The 23921-nt window shown below is 36.6% G+C and overlaps 1 protein-coding gene across 3 annotated transcripts in view; it reads left to right on the plus strand.

The window, feature by feature from the left end:
- The window catches only part of VWA8 (von Willebrand factor A domain containing 8), a 378001-nt gene that overhangs the window by 245426 nt on the left and 108654 nt on the right, over positions 1 to 23921 (plus strand). For all 3 annotated transcript variants that reach the window (XM_081214571.1, XM_081214572.1, XM_081214573.1), the window contains exons 27-35: positions 3937 to 4045; positions 4875 to 5013; positions 7682 to 7881; positions 14028 to 14138; positions 15269 to 15333; positions 15763 to 15888; positions 17416 to 17525; positions 18166 to 18320; positions 22036 to 22228. In XM_081214571.1, the coding sequence (XP_081070697.1) occupies positions 3937 to 4045; positions 4875 to 5013; positions 7682 to 7881; positions 14028 to 14138; positions 15269 to 15333; positions 15763 to 15888; positions 17416 to 17525; positions 18166 to 18320; positions 22036 to 22228 (1208 nt within the window). The remainder of the gene's footprint in view (positions 1 to 3936; positions 4046 to 4874; positions 5014 to 7681; positions 7882 to 14027; positions 14139 to 15268; positions 15334 to 15762; positions 15889 to 17415; positions 17526 to 18165; positions 18321 to 22035; positions 22229 to 23921) is intronic.

Below are 23921 nucleotides of genomic sequence, written 5' to 3' on the forward strand. Positions count from 1 at the left end.
TTTTTGGAAGAGTTTGAGAAGGACAGGTGTTAGCTCTTCTCTAAATGTTTGATAGAATTCACCTGTGAAGCCATCTGGTCCTGGACTTTTGTTTGTTGGAAGATTTTTAATCACAGTTTCAATTTCATTACTTGTGATTGGTCTGTTCATATATTCTGTTTCTTCCTGGTTCAGTCTTGGAAGGTTATACCTTTCTAAGAATTTGTCCATTTCTTCCAGTTTGTCCATTTTATTATCATAGAGTTGCTTGTCGTAGTCTCTTTGGATGTTTTGTAGTTCTGCGGTGTCTGTTGTAACTTCTCCTTTTTCGTTTCTAATTTTATTGATTTGAGTCCTCTCCCTCTTTTTCTTGATGAGTCTGGCTAATGGTTTATCTATTTTGTTTATCTTCTCAAAGAACCAGCTGTTAGTTTTATTGATCTTTGCTATTGTTTTCTTTGTTTCTATTTCATTTATTTCTGCTCTGATATTTATTATTTCTTTCCTTCTGCTAACTTTGGGTTTTGTTTGTTCTTCTTTCTCTAGTTCCTTTAGGGGTATGTTTAGATTGTTTATTTGAGATTTTTCTTGTTTCTTGAGGTAGGCTTGTTTAGCTACAAACTTCCCTCTTAGAACTGCTTTTGCTGCATCCCATAGGTTTTGGATCATCATGTTTTCATTATCATTTGTCTCTAGGTATTTTTTGATTTCCTCTTTAATTTCTTCAGTGATCTCTTGGTTATTTAGTAACGTCTTGTTTAGCCTCCATGTGTTTGAGTTTTTTACATTTTATTCCTGTAATTGATTTCTAATCTTATAGCGTTGTGGTCAGAAAAGATGCTTGATATGATTTCAGTTTTCTTAAATTTACTGAGGCTTGATTTGTGACCCAAGGTGTGATCTAACCTGGAGAATGTTCCATGCGCACTTGAGAAGAAAGTGTAATCTGCTGTTTTTGGATGGAATATCCTATAAATATCAATTAAATCTATCTGGTCTCTTGTGTCATTTAAAGCTTGTGTTTCCTTATTAATTTTCTGTTTGGATGATCTGTTCATTGGTGTAAGTGAGGTATTAAAGTCCCCTACTATTATTGTGTTACTGTCGACTTCCTCTTTTATAGCTGTTAGCAGTTGCCTTATGTATTGAGGTGCTCCTATGTTGGGTGCATATATATTTATAATTGTTATATCTTCTTCTTGGATTGATCCCTTGATCATTATGTAGTGTCCTTCCTTGTCTCTTGTAACATTCTTTAGTTTAAAGTCTATTTTATCTGATATGAGTATTGCTTTCTTTTGATTTCCATTTGCATGGAATATCTTTTTCCATCCCCTCATTTTCAGTCTGAATGTGTCCCTAGGTCTGAAGTGGGTCTCTTGTAGACAGCATATATATGGGTCTTGTTTTTGTATCCATTCAGCAAGTCTGTGTCTTTTGGTTGGAACATTTAATCCATTCATGTTTAAGGTAATTATTGATATGTGTGTTCCTATTGCCATTTTCTTAATTGTTTTGGGTTTGGCTTTGTAGGTCCTTTTCTTCTCTTGTGTTTCCCACTTAGAGAAGTTCCTTTAGCATTTGTTGTAAAGCTGGTTTGGTGGTGCTGAATTCTCTTAACTTTTGCTTGTCTGTAAAGCTTTTGATTTCTCCATCGAATCTGAATGAGATCCTTGCAGGATAGAGTAATCTTGGTTGTACGTTCTTCCCTTTCATCACTTTAAGTATATCATGCCACTCCCTTCTGGCTTGTAGAGTTTCTGCTGAGAAATCAGCTGTTAACCTTTTGGGAGTTCCCTTGTATGTTATTTGTCATTTTTCCCTTGCTGCTTTCAATAATTTTTCTTTGTCTTTAATTTTTTCCAATTTGATTACTATGTGTCTCGGTGTGTTTCTCCTTGGGTTTATCCTGTATGGGACTCCCTGCAGTTCCTGGACTTGGGTGGCTATTTCCTTTCCCATGTTAGGGAAGTTTTCGAGTATAATCTCTTCAAATATTTTCTCGGGTACTTTCTCTCTCTCTTCTCCTTCTGGGACCCCTATAATGCGAATGTTGTTGCATTTAATGTTGTCCCAGAGGTCTCTTAGGCTGTTTTCATTTCTTTTCATTCTTTTTTCTTTATTCTGTTCCACAGCCGTGAATTCCACCATTCTATCTTCCAGGTCACTTATCCATTCTTCTGCCTCAGTTATTCTGCTATTGATTCCTTCTAGTGTATTTTTTATTTCAGTTTTTGTATTGTTCAACTCTGTTTGTTTGTTTGTTCTTTAATTCTTCTTGATCTTTCTTAAACATTTCCAGCTCCTCATGGTGAGACACAGCCACTCCCTGCCTCTGCAGGGGACCCTCCAACACTAGCAGGTAGGTCTGGTTCAGTCTCCTGTGGGGTCACTGCTCCTTCCCCTGGGTTCCGATGCACACACTACTTTGTGTGTGCCCTCCCAGAGTGGAGTCTCTGTTTCCCCCAGTCCTGTAGAAGTCCTGCAATCAAATCTGGCTAGGCTTCAAAGTCTGATTCTCTAGGAATTCCTCCTCCCATTGCTGGAACCCCAGATTGGGAAGCCTGACGTGGGGCTCAGACCCTTCACTCCAGTGGGTGGACTTCTGTGGTATAAGTGTTCTCCAGTTTGTGTCACCCACCCAGTAGCTATAGGATTTGATTTTATTGTGATTGCACCCCTCGTACTGTCTCATTGTGACTTCTCCTTTGTCTTTGGATGTGGAGTATTTTTTTTGGTGAGTTCCAGTGTCTTCCTGTCGATGATTGTTCAGCAGTTAGTTGTGATTCTGGTGTTCTTGCAAGAGGGAGTGAGAGCACGTCCTTCTACTCCGCCATCTTGAACCAGTCTTCTCTGGTTTCGTATTCTATGCAAAAAATATCTAAGCCTTGCATGGTCTTATTAAGTATATGGAGATATTTTGTCAGATTACTCTTTCACTGAAAATAAAATGATTTTCTAAATATCAATATATACTCTTTTAATGATCATCAAGCTCCTTTCAAGCATACATTTCAATTTCTAGCCACATGTACATGCCTTATTTTTAAAGAATTTTAACTCTGAATCATTTTTGACCTTCACTCACCATGGAATAAGAAATTTATAATGAATTAAGTGACAAATTAATTGTTCCTTTTTTAAAGATTCAAAGAAAATGATTAAAAAGTAAAAACTTATTCTAAAGAATTTGTCTGTGGTTTTGTATTTTAGCATTGCTGTATTTGTTTTCGCAAGTTATTTTATTTAAATGTAACTTTAAATAAAATGGAATCTAAACACAGAATAATTCCATTAGAAGTCAGAATAGTAGCTCCCTTGGTAGGGGTAATGACTGAAGTGGTCCATGGGAGTTTCTGAGTGTTGGTGATGCTTGGGTGCTGGACGCACATGTATGCTCAGGACTAAGTGGCACATTTATATGAATGTTTCTGCAGGTATATTATATGTCAAGTCAAAGCAAAAAAAAAAAAAATTAAAGTGCTAAGATAGACCCTATGAAACTTGCCCTGTACAACTTACAAGCATGTGACTGGTAGTACTGTGTACTATTTATTATTTGATTTCAAATTTAGGAGAATAGAATGAAAAAATTGGTGGATTGCTCCATTGTTTTTCCTAAATCCTTCCTATACTGTAATAGGAATTTGATATTAAATTGCTAAGTATTTACCAATTCAGGGAAAAAATACGTAAACCCTAATTATATTTGTCATTAAGGTAAAAACAGACTAGGACCTTACCTTTTGAGTTTCTGAAATGTGAAATCTTTTTCTTTTCAAAGTATATTTTAAATATCATATTAAAGACTATCTTTTAATAAAATTAACTATAACTCACTTCTAAGTAAAGCGTTCTTCAGATTTGCTTGTGTGGTCGGTAATATATGGCTCATTATTTTTTCCTATGACTTGGAAACAAGAACAAATGTTTATTCTTCAAATTAATCCTTGACAGGTTGCCTCTGCCAGAGCAGACCTTCATGGGCTATTGGACAATTGGTCAGTCAAGAAATGGAATGCAAAAACTATTGTGTCCAGCAGAAACTCATCATATAGATGTAAAGGTTGATATCATTATTTCTTCATTAGAATATTGAATGTTATCCATTTTTCTATATCTTCTCTGGAGAAAATCCATTCAATCTCAGAAATGACTTGTTCTGATGTTATTTTAGAATAGATTAACTTCTGCTCTAATTCTTAAGCCAGTCTGGCCTCTGAGGGACTCAATGTAGGTAGTGGCTAATGGCCAGTAGAATTCCTAAGAGCTATCCTGTATTTCAGGAACGTCAGATAGGACGGTTACTCCATTATATTTGTTTTCATGAAAAAGGGCAAAGGAATATCATTCACTAGTTGCAATAGGAATATGAGGAATGTAGTTTTTAGTCTTCCAGCTCCTAAGATACAGACTAGATAGAAGGGGTGTGAGCGCCCATGGATGGCAAAATGGTAAATATCTAACCCAAACATTTTTGATTAATTAAGGACTGTAAGGGCATGCAAATCAATGTTCAAGAGTCAACTGTATTTAAAAATTATTCTCCTGGTTTGGACAGCTCTGGGTCCCAATACTTGAAGTTCAAAACTTGCTCTTGGCTTAGGAAAGAATGAAGGAATGAGAACTCCTATGGGATTTTACATCTGCTATATTTTGTGAGTAAAAAGAAAAGAAAGTGAGAGATTAAATAAGATAGCCCATGTGAAAGCATTTATAAATGCAAGTATATGGTATTATGATTGTTATAAGTGTCATGCTCGTCAGTAAAATGAGAAGAGGCATATCAAGATGTGGAATATTTGAATTGAAAATCTGTATTTTGGAAGAACTTTAGCTTTTCTACTTTTTGCTAACTACACAAATGTCTTAACTCAGATAACTATTTTTTGTAGGGTCCAGCACTTATAAACATACAGGAGTATCCGATAGAAAGACATGAAGGAAGATCCCAAACCTTTACTGAAGAATGTGCCTCCTGGAAGTTACCATTGGATGAAATTAACTTAATCTGCGACATCGCTACATCACATGGTATGTCAGTTTATTCTTTTGATTTTTCCTTCCTGCACTGATCTTTTTAAAAGCAGGATCAAAATAATCTCTAGACATCAAGAAGTCTATGATAGACTCAGTAACTGTGTCATGCTTGGATTGGATGGCAATTATATGTAATTTAGAACTAATTTCCTATAACAACCTAACAAAATACTATTGTGAAATCCACATAAGCACTGCTGAGTTTATATGCATAGGTCTGTTTCTCATTACAATTGTAGCACAAAGTAAAACACACCCAGGCGTGTGCTAAAAATAGAAGAGGGAAAGAAAAAGGAAAAACATTGGATTTTTTTGGCTCGGATTCCAGTTTGGTGATTGCATGAACCTTGAAAGCAGGACTGGAGGATTTGCAGTCATTAAACCTCTCGTTGTAAAGTATGGCAAATAAAGGATGTGAATTTTTGGCATCTACGTCTCTGGACTGTTGCCATTACCTACTGATTCATGCAGTGTGCCCTGGGTACTTTTTGGCAGAAGTTTTCAATTGATGGCAGTTACTAAGGTGATATAAACAGGAGTGATGGCAGGGGAAAGGGAGAAATTCTCTAACTTGTCTACAATGGAGGTTATTCAGGCAAAAATTCAGAAGCAAGTTTTTGTTCATGTAAGTTCTGTGGATGTTTTCTCCAACGTCAGCTATGTTGAGTAAAAATATGTGCTTTGAAAATGTACAGGGTTTTTGTTGGTAACAGATTGGTGTTCCTATTAAGATATTTTACATCCACTAGTAGAGAATAAGTATGAATCTTACGGATAAAATTTGAACTTTGTCCTTGTCTCATATTTAGAGATTATAAGTAAGTATGCTGTGATCTTTGTCCTTGTCTCATATTTAGAGATTATAAGTAAGTATGCTGTGATCCTCTGCCCCATGCCAGTGACAGGTGTCATTAAACCATGTCACAGCCTCACAATTCTCAACACAGCATTCCAGGCAGCCAGCCACCATGAGCCAGTCAGAATTGGTCCTTAAAAATGAACTCATTTGCTGTCCCTCACATAATTTAACCCTCTATTTTAGTGTTGTCCACATTTGCAAACTAGGTTTTTGTGTTGTTTTTTATTTCTTTGTTTCTTTACCTATTCTGTATTGGTGAGAGAAAAGAACATTTTCTTGGGTTAGCATCAGGGTTAAATATACGTGTGTGTGTGTGTGTGTGTGTGTGTGTGTGTGTGTGTGTGTGTGTGTGTGTGTGTGTGTGTGTGTGTGTGTGTGTGTGTGTGTGTGTGTGTGTGTGTGTGTGTGTGTGTGTGTGTGTGTGTGTGTGTATTTGAGCCAAAGACCAAACAGCACTTAATGCCTGCAATTAAAGAGAACAATTGTAAGTTCGTGAAGTACATTTCTATTTATTTTTTTCTTTTTATGTTTCTATTAATACTGTTATTATATTCCCTGGTCCCTATACTGTGTACAAAGGTGCTCAATAAATGTTGAATTGAACTTATTTGTGCTGATAGTAGAAGCATTAAAAAGATTCTTAAATTATAAGTTGCGTGATTCTATCTGATATTTAGAACTGTAGCGTGCACACACACACACACACAGTTCACATTGTCTCCTAAATAATATGTCTTCTTCTGCCCTTCCATTGATTTGTGTTTCTTATCAATGTTAGCTTATTTAAATTTACCATATCTTTATATATATTTAAGTTTTCTATATATTTGGTCTTTATGTGTAGACATGACATATACATGCACACACACATACACTATATCTTTTTTCCAGATTTTCATATCTTGTGTCTTAGTTTTGGATTCAGAAAATATGACCACTGTAAATAGATACCTGGATGATGAGTGATGTTAATAGCGTTTATTATACAGAAGCAGCTTAATCCCTTGCTTCAGGGTTCCCAGAAATAGAGATTATGGGAAACATAGTCCACAGCCTGGCTTCTCTAAGGGAAGCCCTGAAACCAACAGCAGTGACATCTTCTGGGCGCTTGTTGGAAAAGCAGAGTCTGAAACCCCACCTCAGACCCACTGAATCAGAATCTGCATTTTCATTAGATCCCCAGGTGATGCATATGCACTTGAAACTTGACGAAGCACTGAAATAGAATTCAAAAAATGGACCTAGTCAAGTACTAGTTTGAAAAGACAGAGATTTTTTAATAATGAATACACAAATATGAAAAAAGATAATTTGGAAAATAAGATCCATAGAGCTAAGAACAAAAAATGGGATTACTTATTTACTAGAAAAACCTAAAGATCTAGTAACTAGCTGGAAAATGCCAGATTAGCACATAGAAGATGTTGACCAGCTGTTGTCTATCTGAGCCAATAATAAAATAAGAGGGAACAGACTTTTATTGAGGCATAAAATACTTGCATACAAGGAAGAATTCCCTGACATTGAGGAGTGTTAAATATTTAATGGTGTTAGCATGAGATGTTATAGAATTCTTAGGGGACCAGATACTTACTTCCAGGAATAGGTAGGTGTGGCCCAATGTGCATTAACAGCAGGTGCGAAATTGCTCCTCAAAGTGCTCTTCAACCTAATCAATCCATTTGCAAATCATCTGCTGAGTTCTGATTGTGTGCTGTCTCACGATTCAGTTTTCACTGGACCTTTTGACCAGTCAGAAAATCTATTGCAGACCATGGAATTAACACTTTTTTGTCATTTCAGAAAATGAGGAAAATACTCTCTATGTAGTTGCATGCAATTCCGTTTCCTTATACTTTATGAATATGACTGGGAAAAGCGGCTACTTTGTGGACCTTTTTGACATCTTCCCAAGAGCAGCCAGTGGAGCCTGGCACCCATTTGTGACAGTGGCACCGCTGGGAAATCCCCTCAAGGGTCAAGTGATTCTCCATGAGCAGCAGGTAATGACATGGTCTAATTATGCCCAGGGTAACTGATGCAAAGGAGAAGGCAAGAGTGTTTTTCAACCTATAACTAAAAATAGGTGCTTTCATAAAGATTGAGGACAGGCGCTGAAGGACGGGATCAGGAGTTGTATTTTATCAGTACCACAAGGCAGGCTAATATCCTCCTCTCTGTAGAGACTTCTCAACCTCAGCACTAATGACATTTGAGGCTAGATAATTCTTTGTTGTGAAGCTTACATTCTCTTTGGGGAGATAGACAACAAACAAGTAAGCCAACAAATAAATACCAATTTCAAGTAGTGATAGGTGCTGTATAAAAATAAGGTAAGGTCCTAAGGAATGATGGGGGTGGGATAGGAGGAGATGAAAGGGTAAACAGTACTCAAAAGGGTGCTGAGATATCTCCCCTTAGGAGATGACATTTCACCTGAAACCTGAATGGCATTCTTTATGTGGAGATAGCCATGTAAATATACTGAATGGAATTGTCTTAGTCTGTTTGGGCTGCTGTAACACAAGTACCGTAGACTAGGTGGCTTATGAACAGAAGAAATTTATTTCTCACAGTTCTGCAGCCTGGGAAGTCCAAGATCAAGGCGCTTGCATATTCAGTGTCTGGTGAGAACCCACTTCCTAGACAGCTGTCTTTTCATGGTAGCCTCACATGGCAGTAGGAGCAGGGATCTCTTTCGTGTCTCTTTTATAAGGGCACTAATCCCATTCGTGAAGACTCCACCTCCATGACCTAATCATCTCCATAGTCCCCACTTCCTAATACATTGGGGCTTAGGACTTCAGCTTACAAATTTTGGGAGGGCATCAGGCCATTGCAGTAATACACTGAAATTCTTTAGTATCTAATGATGCTCAAGTTCCAACCATCACTACTATTGTAAGACAACACAAATGAAAAGTACAGATGCCCAGAGTCAGGCTAAAAGTAATTCCAAACAGAAGATATAGATCAAAAGACAGTCTGTGTTTCAATTAATGAGAATTCTCCAGGTCTAAGTTAATCTGTACTATCCAATAGAAAGGAGTACAATGTTTTTGCAGACCTATTACCCACCTAGTATGTACCAAATAGTACACTAAGCATATTATTCATTCATCAGATATGTATCATGTGCCTACTATTAGGGATACTGCCATGAACAAAACAACAAAAATCCTTGTTCTCAAAAGCTTTCGTTCTGGTGCAAAAGGTAGACAATAAGCAAAGTAATTAATTACATCTTAAGTCAGAAGATGAGAAGCAAGGGAGGGTAAAATAGAAGGCTGGGAGGAAGGTTGCCTTTAAAACAGGGTGGGCGGGCAGGGATTGCCTAACTGAGAAAGTGATATTTAAGCAAAGCTCTGATAGAGGTGAGGGAGAGAAGAGATATCAGGAATAAGAGAGTTCTAGGCAAAGGAATTATAAGTTCAAAGGCCCAGAGGCTGGAACATGGCTCTCCATCTTTAAAGAAGCATGGTGGGGAAGACTGAATGAGGGGGAGGGTGTAAGGAGGTGAGGTCAAAGAGGTCACTCAGTGGGTTGGGTCAGGGTCGGGGTGGAAGGGTGGGGAAGCAGATGTGTAGAGCCTTGTAAATCATTCTAACGTTCTGCAGCCTGACTGTGAGGAAAGGGGAAGGTCTTAGAGGGTTTCAAGCAGAGGAGAAGCAAGATCTGACATATTTTTAAAGGATTTCTCCAGCTCCTCTTTGGTGAATAGTCTTTAGGTACTAAGGCAGAATGAAGGAGATTAATGAAGTGATTTTTACAACGATCCAAGCAAGAGATCATTGCAGTTTGGAGGAGGATGGCGGTCATAAGTAATGATGGATTCTGGATATATTTTGTAGGTGGGACCAACAGGATTTCTGAACAGATCAGATATATGAGGTGAAAGAGAGTAAACTAAGATCAACTTTAAGATGTAGGGCCTGAGCAACTGAAAGGATAGACCTGCCATGAACTGAGATGAGGAAGGAATTGATTTGGAGGGGGAGATTAGATGTGTGATTAAATTCGAGATGCCTATAACATATCCAAGTAGATGATTCTGGTGTTTAACAGAGAAGTCCGAACAGGAAACATACATTGGGCATCATTGGCATATAAATGTTATTTAAAGTCATGAAACTGAAAGAGATCACTAAGGGAATGAATGTGGGTGGAAAAGAGAAGTCTGAGGACTAAGCCCTGGGGCAATGAAATATTAAGAAATGAGAGAGGGTGAGGAGGAATCAACCAAGGGGAACTGAAAATGAGTGCCCAGTGAAGTAGATGGTTACACCAGGGTGTGGTATCCCAGAAGGCAAGTGATTAATATCTCAAGGAGGAGGATCAATTATTAAATGTTGACAAATGTGCCAAGGAAAAGATTACATACATTATTCCGTGTTATTCTTCCACAGGCCCAGTGAGGTAGCTTTAGCAATATTTACATGTGAGAAAACTGAGTCTCAGTAAGTTTAAATAATTTGCCCAGTAAATACATGGTAGAACTGAGGTTCAAACCAAATTGGATTGACGTCACCAGAATTAAACTTCATCCATACTGTCGCTCACTGCAGAAACGTGGGGAAAAGAATAGTCTGAAAATTTTTTTAAGTATTCATAATAGGAAAATATGGAAAAAATGTAATGTTGTTACTTGTTAAGTATTTAAACACACTATGAGAGTAAAGCGTTACCTACAAACAGTACTTTTAGACTGTTTCTAGTCAAGAATAAAAAATTGCATAAGTGATACAGCAGTATTTCGTTGAGTAAATAAGTCAACTTTAGCTTCAGGCTTTGCCTAAATAATTATCATAAATCCTGAGTTAGTTTTTCTGGCTTTCACAATTTTTTTCAATATGGCTTTCTCCTAGAAGCAGAATTTATCAATATCCAGCTATTGCTTATAAAGGTTTGTGTCCAACACATTGGAATAAGGGTTTTACTTTATAGATTTCCAACAAAATACCAATGCCATTGAATTGAATTCTACAGCCAGAAGAATCTGTCATAAAAAGCACATATCTTGGTGATTTTTGATTCAGGAAACCAATCAAATTTAAATACGAGTCTACATTTGAAGTATTTATTCAAACAATCTTGCCAGATTTTCAGCTATCAGATAAACTGTCAAATTTACATATACCAATTCTTTAAAAGTACAAGATTTTCAGGTTCTCAGGAAGTATTTTATTTTCTCAAAAGATCCAGTTATCTGGCAACATTGCTGACCAATACGCTGCTCACTTATAAGGACTTTCATCAAAGAAAATCTGTTTTTCAATGTAAAGATGTGCTTGACTTGCACAGCCCGCACTTTCCCTCCTGGCATTCTTGCATGCTACCTGGCTTATCCCTTGGACCAGTTTCAACAGTTTTCCAGAAGGGTACCTCAATGCCCTGAGCAGGCACGCACAGCTTATCAGGATACTTTCGCTACCTGTACTCCGAACTGCCTCTTCTTTTCCCAGAGAGGATGTATCAGCTGTCGGTTTTATATTATGTCCCTGCTAGGATATAAGACCTCCTTAATTCCAAATGAACAGCATGTAACTGTAAAATTTAACAAATGATAAATAATTGTAATCGAATAAAAAATGTGTGCACTGCCATCGGTTCCTTCTCCCCCATTCTGCCCTGACAATGGAGCTAAAATATTGTAGAGAAGTACTTCCATTAATTCATCTCTCCCTTGTCTTTAGAAAGCTTGGCAACGGATACATTTCCCTGGTTAGTTTAAGAAGTTGTTCAAAAATTCCTGGCTAAAATAAAATCTGAAGTGAGGAAAGGGAAATTTTGCCATGCCTAAAAATAAAGCCTCCTCCCCCCACCCGCCCCATGAGATTACTTATTACATCTGTACAAAGTTTAGAACTTCAGACTTTAGGACATTGAGGTCATCCAGAGGTTACTTTTCTCCCAGTCAAATACAAACATAATAAAATTGCTCACTCGCTTCTCCCCCCTGCCCCCCTTAAAGGAGAGCCAAAACCACGGTTACATGTACTCATGTGTGATGCAGAATTCTATTTTTGGACTCAGACAGAATATATCATTAGTCATTTACAGAAGGAAACCATTAACATCTAAAAGGATGGAGCAACAGAACTCCTTCATGTTGCCAGTTGCTTCTAGAACTAATTCTAAATACAGCAGCGGCTGGAAATATATATATGTGTGTGTATATAAACATATATATATATATATGTTTTCTGTTACTTAGGAAGATACAGTTTTTCAGTTCACTTATGCAAAGTTATGAGTATATAAGTATTAGACCCTAAAAGGGAAGAAAAATGCAAAACCATACTCATTTTTCTGTGTAATCATATCTGTTTAATCATCTGCTTATTCTTCTACTTAATCATATTTTGGGATCAAACATTATTTTTAGGACTTTCTGTTGCTTAGAAAAGTTAATATTACCCCAAATTGCTTAAGTGCTAACAATTCATGTTAATGTTGTACATATTTATCATAAGAGAGAGTTTCTCCTTTAAAAAAAGCTTACTCAAAAAAGATTTAATCTAGAATAGAGACTGTAAATTTTTAACTTATTAATACATTTTCTTAAGGAAAACTTTAAGGGTTTTCCTTAAGGTTTTCATCATTTTCAAACTTTCAAATGCCAGAAACGGTGCTTCTTATATGACATGTTGATTTTAAAAAGAATATTACTAACACACATTCTTAATGGAGAGTTGCATATTATACAGAATGATGCATTCTAAGAGTGTTTATGGAAAAATTTAAGCATTGTCAATATGCTTGGTAGAATTTTTTAATACAGCCAAGATTCAGAGTATATGGAATAAAGGAGACTTTGGAACAAATACTACTTTAATTCTTGAGCACTTCAGTAAAATTGACTGACTAGTAAAATAAATTGAAACCACACTATGAGGTCTCAGATTTGCAGATGAATCATTACTCTACTTACATTTCTTTTTATTTCTCTCTAACTGGATTAAGTAATAAAGGGCAAGGGTCATGGTTAATTCATCATTGTATTCTCCTTTGTGCTTTAAATATAAGCCGTTCAATAAATGTTATGGAACAAATGAACAGACTTTTCATGTTTTGTATATATTTTGCAAAATATGTATTAATTCTTCAGGTGCTTTGTGATTTTATTTTCCCCAAAGAAAGTTCTTGAAATGAAAAGTTCATAAGGATTAGGATAACTGAAGGGGCCCCAAATTTAAAACAAAACAAAATAAATAAGACAAAATAAACAAAAACAAGAAAGAAAGAAAAGACAATTGCATAACAAAGCCTGACAAACAACTTTCTGGTGCCTTTTTGTAAACCTGTTAGTCTAATCTTCAAATGTCTTTAAATTTTAATGAAAAAAGCCCACTTCTTGGCATCTCTTTAAAATATTTAATCTTTTTTGGCTTTCTCAATTTTAAATTCTTATTTCGTGTGTTTCTCTTCACTTATTTTAATGCCTAAGGTTAATTAAAAAAAAATTTTTTTTCTTGAAAAAGTCCTCCTAATTACTGAGGGATTATTACTTCATTTGCATAACTGTGATTAATGCTGCTGGAGCAATCTCTTGTCTGTAGTTATTACAGCACCAGCTATGAAAGTTCTCAAGCTTAGTGAATGTCAAGATGAAACACTCATTACTAGCTAGGTTCTTGGGGTTCTTGATATTTTCTTGCTAACCCATCTTTATAACAGGTACATATTTTCTGAGTTAAACCTGGCTTTGTGAAAAGAATAAATGAGATTCATTTATGCACAGTGTAAGAGAGTTTTTAACAGAACATTCTTTAAGTGTAATTTTGATAAAAGTAAATGGGCTTTTAAAATTATCAATTCTCTTAATTTCCTCATTTGTATGTAATAAAACAGAAATCATGGTTAAGCTAGCCTATATTTACAAGGTGATGGTTTTAAGATAAAGTCTTCAAAGAGAAGATTCTGCATTACATAATTAGAAATATCTTCATTAAACCATCTAATACTTTAAATTCTGTATTAGGGAAAAACATTTAGTGTCTTCATGGTGTCTCTTAAATATTTCAATATTGTCATCTTCCCTTTGGTTTATTTATCGCTATTCCCTTTATTCCCAGGCTGCCAAGAGGCTGCTGGTAAATAAATAAATAAATAAACAAGGAAACAAACAAACTGTTCTCTTTATTTCCAGAGCAATGTCATCCTGTTGTTGGATACCACTAGCCAAGCCCTTCATCGTCTCATCTTACCTTCAGAAGAGTTTACACTTAAGAAAACTTCCTGGTGGAGCAAGGAGGAAGCTGTAAGAAATACCCAACTTGTCCAGCAAATTGCCAAGGATTTTCCATAGCTTTCTAACTGTAAAAATGCGTGCCTGCCCATCCCTTGTAGTGCCTTTTGTTTGCTATAATGCACAAGAGAATTCTCTTATTATGCACTTGTAAATTTTAATATGATACAAATAGGTAGACATAGATACACATATAATTCAATATCAATGGCTTCTTTTTGTATCCATCACAGTCACATGAAGACTTGTCAGGACGCAACTCACAATAATAGGACATCATGAGCCATTTGAGTGTGGTATTCATGACAAATCCCTAACATGAACTTTAATAGTCACTTTAATAGTTTTCCAGTTATGAGTTTATGTTTGGATTTATGTAATGAACCTATGAGTGCAACAGCTGATTGTATTTACTAGATAAATAAACGTTTTAGCTTATTAACTAAATTAAACTAGTAAACATTTTGGCTAACCAACAAGAATTTTTTCTGCCATTTAGAAAAAGGTAATGGATATAAAATAAGGCTTACCCTCTGCCCTGCACGACAGCGTACTTAGGTCTTAAAAGACCACAAAGGAAAGAGATAAATATAAATATTTATCATAAATATATCCAAATCTAAGAAACAAAATATTTCCTACGTATTTATGCTATGGTACAAATTCCACAGTTAATCACCAGATAGCATGTTTATTTCTAACCAGTATTTGGCATTTTTTTAATATGATCTTTAAAAATATTTATTTATTTATTTGGTTGGTTGTGCTGGGTGTTAGTTGTGGCAGGCGGGCTCTTAGTTGCGGTATACGGGCTCTTAGTTGCAGTATGTGGGATCTAGTTCCCTGACCAGGGATCGAACCTGGGCCTCCTGCATTGGGAGCGTGGAGTTTTAACCACTGGACCACCAGGGAAGTCCCCTAAAACATTATTCTAAAGATGTTTTAGTATGCAGTTCACAATTAATTTTGAAATATATTTTAATCTATGTTACCGTAAGAGTCTTGGAGTGGATAAAGAGGTAGCTTCTCGGAGAATTACATGTTTTACACTTTGAAGAAATTTATTCAAGGAAAAGCAGCTGAATAGACATGAATGCATCTGACACATTTAGAGTGAATATTTTGTTTTGTTTTGTCTTTAGGAAACTTACAAAATGTGTAAAGAATTTGCGCACAAAAACTGGCTAGTATTCTACAAAGAAAAAGGGTGAGCTCTTTGTTGTAGATTTAATCTGGGATCCTTATTGTGTCCATTCTATTTCCTCCTTTAATTATGCTTGTCTATTGTAAAGCTAATGTAATAAAATTAGAAATATTTTATTCTAAAAGTATCTTATCCCACATTGCAGAACATTGAAAAACAGACATAAGAAAAGACACTGCCCATAATTCCGTATACAACCACTACTAGCATGGCCGCTCTCACTTCTCATTTTTAATTCTTATGCATACCTTTATATAGCTTAGAGTTTTATATATCTATTTTCTCAATTAACATTTTTCTATGTTATTATCTAGTCTTAAAAATATTGTTTTTAGGGGTGTATAATATATCATGAAATGACTGTGCCATGGTTACTCAACCAATATCTTCACCATTTCCTTTCAGAGAGTTTTCTTTCTTTTTTTTTTTCAGGAACACCCTGGCTGTGCTGGATGTTCTAGAAGGGCGAACTCACACCATCTCACTTCCCATAAGCCTCCAGACGGTTTTTCTCGTAGCAGAAGACAAATGGCTTCTGGTGGAGAGCAAAACACATCAGTGGGTAGATCTACATAGCACCTCATGGAGTGTGCTCAGTTAGCCAGCATCCTTACAGCTCTGTCTTCCTGTGTCTGTCTTTTAACAATTTCTGTATTTGGCAGCATCTCTGTAGGTGAAACTTCGAAGAAGAGGGGACAGGAAAATCTAAATAAATTAAATGTAACTTCGCAGAGTAATTATAAAAGTGTTTCAGAAGATGACCTTGAAATTAACAGTGAAAACGTAATGACTTTTACAACTGATCCGTATTTCTTTAGGATTTTTCCTGTTAGCACACTGAGAATTCACTGTATTCTTGCCAAACTAGAGATACTTCAAAATAGATTTTTAGTTTACCCTCTCTTCAAAGGGCCACAGTCTCCATCCAAATGCTGTTGCTTTTTTGTAACTTCACAGAATCCACCCCTTAGAAGTTTCTTCTTCGTTTTATCTCATGTGCTCTTATTTGGTTATGTTTATGTTTGTGTTGCCTCTTCCATTGCACCGTATACTTCTTGATGAAAAGGACATTATGTACACTCGGCATAAGTGGGGTGCACAGTAAATTTTTTTTTTTTCGGTGTGCGGGCCTCTCACTGTTGTGGCCTCTCCCGTTGCGGAGCACAGGCTCCGGACGTGCAGGCCCAGCGGCCATGGCTCACGGGCCCAGCCGCTCTGCGGCATATGGGATCTTCCTGGACTGGGGCACAAACCCGTGTCCCCTGCATCGGCAGGCAGACTCTCAACCACTGCGCCACCAGGGAAGCCCTGCACAGTAAATTTTGAGTCACCCTCCCTCATGCATTACATCTACTGGATTCATGCAGATTCTCTGCCCCTCTGCTAACAAGCAGAAGTGACCTGCTGCAAAAGATTCCTGGCTATTTATATATTCCTATATTAGAAATCTTACAGACAAGTAGATCAAGGGGATTACAGCAGGGAGGGCTTCTGTCCCTTAGCTGGTCACAAATCAGAGGTTGGCCTCCCTCTTACTTGCTGATCAGTCATATTAACAGCAGGCTCCATGATAGTACGGATGTGTCTCTTTAGAGTCGCTTTTCTTTTTTTTTTATGGCCCTTCCTCTTACAGGAAATATTGGATTTTCAGTTCACATTTATTACTGCATTGTTATTATGCACTGCTCTTATACAGTGTTAAGAAGTTATTTTTTAAATTCATGATGAAACTCTGAAACTGCAAATTATACTCAGAATATAAAAAGGGGGCTTTGGGGCTTCTCTGGTGGCGCAGTGGTTGAGGGTCCCCTGCCGATGCAGGGGACACGGGTTCGTGCCCCGGTCCGGGAAGATCCCATATGCCACGGAGCGGCTGGGCCCGTGAGCCATGGCCAATGAGCCTGCGCGTCCAGAGCCTGTGCTCCGCAACGGGAGAGGCCACAGCAGTGAGAGGCCCGCGTACTGCAAAAAAGGAGGCTTTGGCTGGGGGTGGGTAGGGTATGGCAACTCTGATTTTTCCTAGTCTGGCCTCATAGTTATTAGAAAAAGAAAGACTTTTCACTTAGATGATTTGTTTGTTTACAGGAAATATCTTTTAACTAAGCCTGCGCACATCGAATCTGAGGACAGTAGGGTTTGCCAGTTGTATGTGCTGAAAGAGGAGCTGCCTAGCACAGGGTTTGGAGTCACACAAGGTAAATACTATATTCTGTGTGTTTGTGGCTGTATAGGTGCATGCCTGCATACACACTGTCCTCTAGAATCATTTAAGGACAATAATATCAACATGTTAACTTTATACCAAAAAAGAAATCTTAGTCACTACACTAGAAACAGTAAGAATCTATCATCTTTTAAATTCTGTCTTTGAATTTTTTAAACTAACAAGTCAGAATGTTTACATATATGTAGGTTCCAAGTCTATTTTAGGATTGCATCATTTCTTTTTTACACAGACCATCAGTATTTCTACTTTATTCATCACAGTTTTGGGGGGGGGGTGAAAAGTAATTACGAAAAAAATTCTAAAATATACCATTGCTAAGACTGGTTTGGGCCAGTTTCACCTCTTTCTGCAGAGTGCTATTATATTAATCTTGATTGCTAATAAAAATTTGAATTCTTGAATAAATACTTGAAATCACTTTGAGAAGATGCCATGATTGTGAAAACTGAGTTTTCTCAGACAAAAAGCCATGAGTGTAAGTGAAAGCGTTTTCTCTTTTTTGATTTTTGCTTTTCTGTTTGAGTTGGTGAGAATGAAATCTTGCAAAAATTAATTCCTGGAGCATTTTAGGGGCATATGGTGTTTAACGTTTCTCTGACACTTTTTAGAAACAGACTTCAGCATACCTCATAAAATTTCAAGTCATCAACTATCATCTGAAAATCTGAGTTCAGCTGTGGGACAAAAGATTGCCTCTCCTAACCGAATTCTCTCAGATGAGAATAGTTATGCTACAGTCGTTGTTGGTTTCCCAGATCTCATGGTAAGCATAAATTTCTTAAATGATTGAATAACTATTTCTTCCCCCCATTTTGGCCTATACTCTATAAGCCTATCTGAGGGGTAATTAAAAACGTAATGATTTTCTGGTAAACATTTCAGGTCAACCTTCTGTTTTCCAGACCAGTCATTAAAAAATTCATTCTATATGGTTTCATTGCTTGTTAAAAATTAACATATACATTGTAGTGCAATTATATAATTTAGTAAAGGAAAAACAGTATTCTCCATACATGGGAGTTCATGTGACAGGTAAATACTTAACCTACTGACAGTGATTTTATATCATGCTGTCTTAATGTGTGCTCATGTCATCTGTCAAGAGGGACAATTTGAGACTAACAAAATAATATTTCTTCTAGAATTTTTTAAAGTGAAATATGTTGGAGTCTCATTACTGTAGGTTAAATTTTTTAATGCTCATGAACACCAATTCACTTTCCACTGAGTTTTGCTCTGATTTATATCTTTGCTGCATCCAGATTATACTATAAATGCTGGTGGTCTCAATTTAATTTGCTTTTAAATGGATCCTTCTGCTGTTATTTACTATTATCTGTAAAGAAGAGGCTATTCATTATTGACTTTAGGTGAAACTAGGTACCATCTTCCCCTGATGGAAATGTGAGAACATGAAATATAAAGGTTATTTCAGCCCAAGTTGCCATCTAATAACCTTAGATGTAACTCCATGTGTTTTGATTAAACATTTAATTTTCATAATTTCCTTTGTAGCTTTTAGGTGGGATGATAGAATCACTTAAAGATAAAAATATTGGCTCTGCTTAATAGTACACCAGTCTCACATGCCTCAAAATTTTAATGTAATTAATGAATGATGAGTACTTCAGGATATAAGACTTTTGAAATCCAAAACCCGATGGATAATGTGTGGCTTAGGACTTTGCCCTATGTCTTCTTAATTATTAAGTAAAAAACATTTGCTGTGGATTATATATCTGAAAATGAAACATGTTGTTGGAATACAGCATCTACGGCGGCTTTGATTAAATGAAAGAGTTATGTTTAATATGCTTTCTACAATGCTTGCTGCTATCAGTAGAGAAAATACTGGAGCTACTTTTCTGAAGGTGGAACTGTTTTAAAAATTGATCTTTTGATTGAAGAAGTTAGTATAGAAATATAATGTCACTATAAAAAGGTAAGAAAGCTGAGTATAAGGTTATGTTTGTATTGACCCTCTAGAAATCCTTTGTAGACTGTAGAACTAGTGACTTGTTAAATTAAAAGCTGCATCCCCATATTTATTACCCACCGTATCGGAGTTGTTCATGAATTTTTGTTTAATGATAGATTAGATCATTCAGTTAGACAGCCTTTCAGCATTTTATGAGAGCAGTCATATTTTTTAGACCCCAACACAAGTCAGGCACTGTACTATTCTAAACCATTTCATACATGATAATTAATTTTTACAACAATTGCACAAGGTTTTATAGCTAAAGAAGCAAAAACAGAGAGGATATATCCCCCAGGCCCCAAAGATATTGAATAAGGGATCTGGGATTTGAGCTCAAGGGTGACTGACCCTCAAACGCATATCCTTTCTACTATATACTACAGTGCCTTTATGACTTCATGTGAATTTCTTTTGATTCTTCACAAAACTATTAACAAAAGGGCATGTCATCTCTTATTAACTTTTTATAGCATTATCAAAGGCACCTAAATGATTATGAACTTATTATAACTTTCTTAACCTACTACCAGATGGCTACAAAAACCGTCAGCAAGTATCATAGTGAATCCTCAATAGTGAAACATTAAAAGCATTCGTTTCGATATCAAGAGTAAGACAAGGATACCCACTACCACCACTTCTACTAAACATTGTTCTGAGCATCTTAGACATGATCCATTAGAAATTTTTTTGATACCTTGACTTTCCTCAAAATTAAAAACCTCCACTCTGTAAAAAAAGTCACTGTTAAGAGAATGAAAGGACAGTCTACAGGCTGGGAGAAAATACTGGCAAATCACATTTCCAACAAAGGACTTGTATCCAAAATATATAAAGATTTCTTAAAACTCAAGAGTAAGAAAATAATCCAGTATAAAAAATGGGCAGAGCGGCCCATTATGAGGTGTCAGAGGTCAGAGGCTGAGCAGATGAGCAAGATATCTGTGGTTTGGGAAGGAGTAACCACTGGCGACGGGAATCAAGTCTAGCCAGGATGAAGATGGCACCCCATGAAGGGGCAGCCTGGTGTGGGAAGTAGGAGCCCAAGTAAGGTGAAGAGTTTGTTGATACATGCGCGTAGCTCAGTGTGGGCTATCAGGCCAAGCAGAGTGAGGAGGGCATTGGCCTGGAAGGGAAAGTTAGTGGTGGAGATGGGAGATGAGTCATATACAGTGGAACTGAGCCAAAAAGTAAGTATATGAAGGGTAATGATGTCTAGGTTTCTCACTGTTAAAGAAGGGAGTTACAGATACAGAAGGAAAGAAAACTAGAATGAGTCCTGTAGTGGTTGGATTGGAATTGTGTGTATCTGGGTGAACTCATGGTTTTCAACGTATTTAAGTAGGTATAGAAATAAAATCGGAGGTAAAATGTATTAAAAAAAATGGGCAAAAGACTTGAACAGACTGTTTACCAAAGAGGATATATGGATGGTAATTAAGTACATGAAAAGATGTTCAACATCATTAGTCATTAGGGAAATGCAAATTAAAACCATGATGAGATACTACTATTGCCAATTAGAATGGCTAAAATAAAAAAATATTTTAAATACTGACAATACCAAGTACTGACAAGGATGTAGTGCAAATGCAACTCTCACACATGTTTATGGAAGAGCAGGGGCAAACAATAACCAAGACATTTCTGAAGAAGAACCAAGAATAAAAAGCAGAGGTACTTGCCCTACTAAATTTCAAGGCTTATTATAAAGCTTTAGTAACTAAGACCACATGGTATTGGCCTAGGGGTAGAAAAATATACAGTAGAACAGAATGGAATGCCCAGAAACAGCTGCCTGCATACATGAAACTTTTCTGATAACAGTGCTGATCAGTGGGCAAAGGTTAATGATATTTGAACAATTAGCTATCCATGTGAAAAAAAGATAAGCATGGAGCCCTGCCTCATACCACTCACAGAAAGAAACTCCTGAGGGGTTAAGGAACTAAATGTGAAAGGCAAGACTTCAAAATGTTTAACAAATACGTAGGAGAATATCTGTGATCTGGGAGTAGAGAAGGATAAATATATATGTGGTAAAAATTTAAAGTAAAGCAAGAGAAAAAAATAACACAAAATTTCAGAAGAATTAAAGTCTAGGGAATATGAAAGAGATGTGATTGAAAAGGGGCCCTCCAGGGGCTTGAGAAATACTGGTAATACTATTCCTTATGCCAGATAGTGGATGCTATAGTATAGTTATTTATTTATAGTTACTTAAATTACCTGTATTGTCATATTCCCTCTTTTTAGCTCTAATTCATTTCAAGATAAAAAATGTGTTGCATATTTTACACTTGTCTGAAAATTATGATTATTGATGAAGCAGCTATCTTCTGTACCAAAGTCAAAAAGGTTAAGGAATAATTTGATTTTCTTATATTTGTGAAATATAAGTGTACCGCTGGTATCTGCTTAAAGGACTGCATTGTAAAAGTTGTGAATGTAGTTTATAATACTTCAGTGCTTGAATTTCTCTCCCTTTTTTTTTTAGTCACCTAGTGAAGTTTATTCTTGGAAAAGGCCAACATCTTTGCATAAATCAAGGGTCACTGATACATTCTATGCAGGGAAGAAGAAAATTGGAACTCCAAAGCAGAGCAATTGTGTGACACTTTTGGATACTAATCAGATAGTCAGGATTTTGCCCCCAGGAGAAATCCCTCTAAAAGATATCTACCCAAAAGGTAAGAAACTTACCAATTCCTATTTTATCAAGCTAGTCAAAGGTAGTTTGGTTTTGGTAGGGATATTTAACTTATCATTTTATGTTTATGAATATGAATAATTTTAACAGGGTTTAGTAGCTAAAAAGAACTATATGTGCTCAGAAGGGTTTCCCTAAACTTCTCATAGGAGTTTAAGACTTTTGCCTTAAACTCCTGTGTCTAAAGGCCAGGGACTTGTGCAGCCTGATTCACTTACCAGTGCTCTCAAAGTCAACTTATGTTTATTACTGCGTGACTTATGCCAGGTCCTGTGCTGATCACTTTTCCTTGTATAAATTCATTTAGTCGTTAAATTCCCATTCTATCATTAAAGTACTCTCAAGTTTATATGCAGGGAAACTGACGGAGAGGTAAAGTAACTTTCTGGGGTTCTCCCCAGCAGTGGTCAGCAGAGCCCAGATTTGCACCAAAGTCTTCTAACCCAAGGCCACAGCTACCCTTACTGAACCACACTGGCTTTCATCATAAAGGATAATTATGAAAATTTTTGATCATCGAGCCACTGATTATTATTTGCATCATAGTGGCAGTAATATTGTCCTGTGTTTACATTCATTATATTAGTGTGGACTTCATAAATATAATAGTAAACACATTATAATAATCTATTATTGGGTTTGAAAAGTCCTGGTTATATGATAATGTTAGAATTAGTTCGTTCCAAATAAATCACCATTTCCTTAGAATGTTTTTTATGGTAGAAGAGGCAGGTGAATACACTGACAATTGCAGTGCAGTGCAATAGGCATATTCACAAGGTGATATCTAAACACAAAGGAGAAGCTTAAACCCCAGGCTTGTGATTCCGAGCTGACTCTCGAAAGATGAATGGGAGGGAATCAAATGAAGGAATTGTTCCAGGAAGAAAAAACCCCACGAGAAAGGTACAGAGGCATTACAGACACTCCAGGAGTTACAAGAAATTCTATACCAGAATTCAGTGCACCTTCATCCACCAGAAACCAGTGGGTCAGCCCTGATACTCCTCCCTCATCCTCCACATCATCATCAACCACCATGTCCTTTTGATACAACCTTAATATACCTTATATCCACCCACTTGTCTACAGTTGAGTTGCCAACATCCAAATCACCACCATCTGGAACTGGAACGCTGCAGTAGCCCTCTGACAGAGTTCCCTCTTCCATTCTTCCCCCACCCCCTATTCTCCACACATCAGACAGAGTGTTGTTATTTAAGTATTTTATTGTTCTCATTTGTTCTTATTAGGGACCAGTTACACAGAGTAAAATTCATCCTTTTTAGTGTATAGTGCTGTGAGTTTGACAAATACATACAGTTGTGTAACCATCACCATAACTGACAGAGAACAGTTCCATCTCCCCAAAAACCTCCCCTATGCCACTCTGCCATTAAGCCTTCTGCCTTCCCCTATACCCCCACTGATCTGATTTCTTTCCTTATTGATTTGCCTTTTCCAGAATATCATATAAATGGAATCACACAGTATGTGGTCTTTTGAGTCTGGCGTCTTTCACTTAATATTAAATATTTGAGAATCATATATGTTGTGTTTGTTTGTTTGTTCTTTTTTTTGGCTGAGTAGTAGTCCATTGTGTGGATATATCACAGTTTGCTTATCCATTCACAAGTTGATAGATACTTGTATAGTTTCCAGTTTGGGGCAAT

This window comes from Mesoplodon bidens (genome assembly GCF_964165515.1).
Source record: "Mesoplodon bidens genome assembly, chromosome: 17".
In the NCBI taxonomy this organism is placed as follows: Eukaryota; Metazoa; Chordata; class Mammalia; order Artiodactyla; family Ziphiidae; genus Mesoplodon; species Mesoplodon bidens.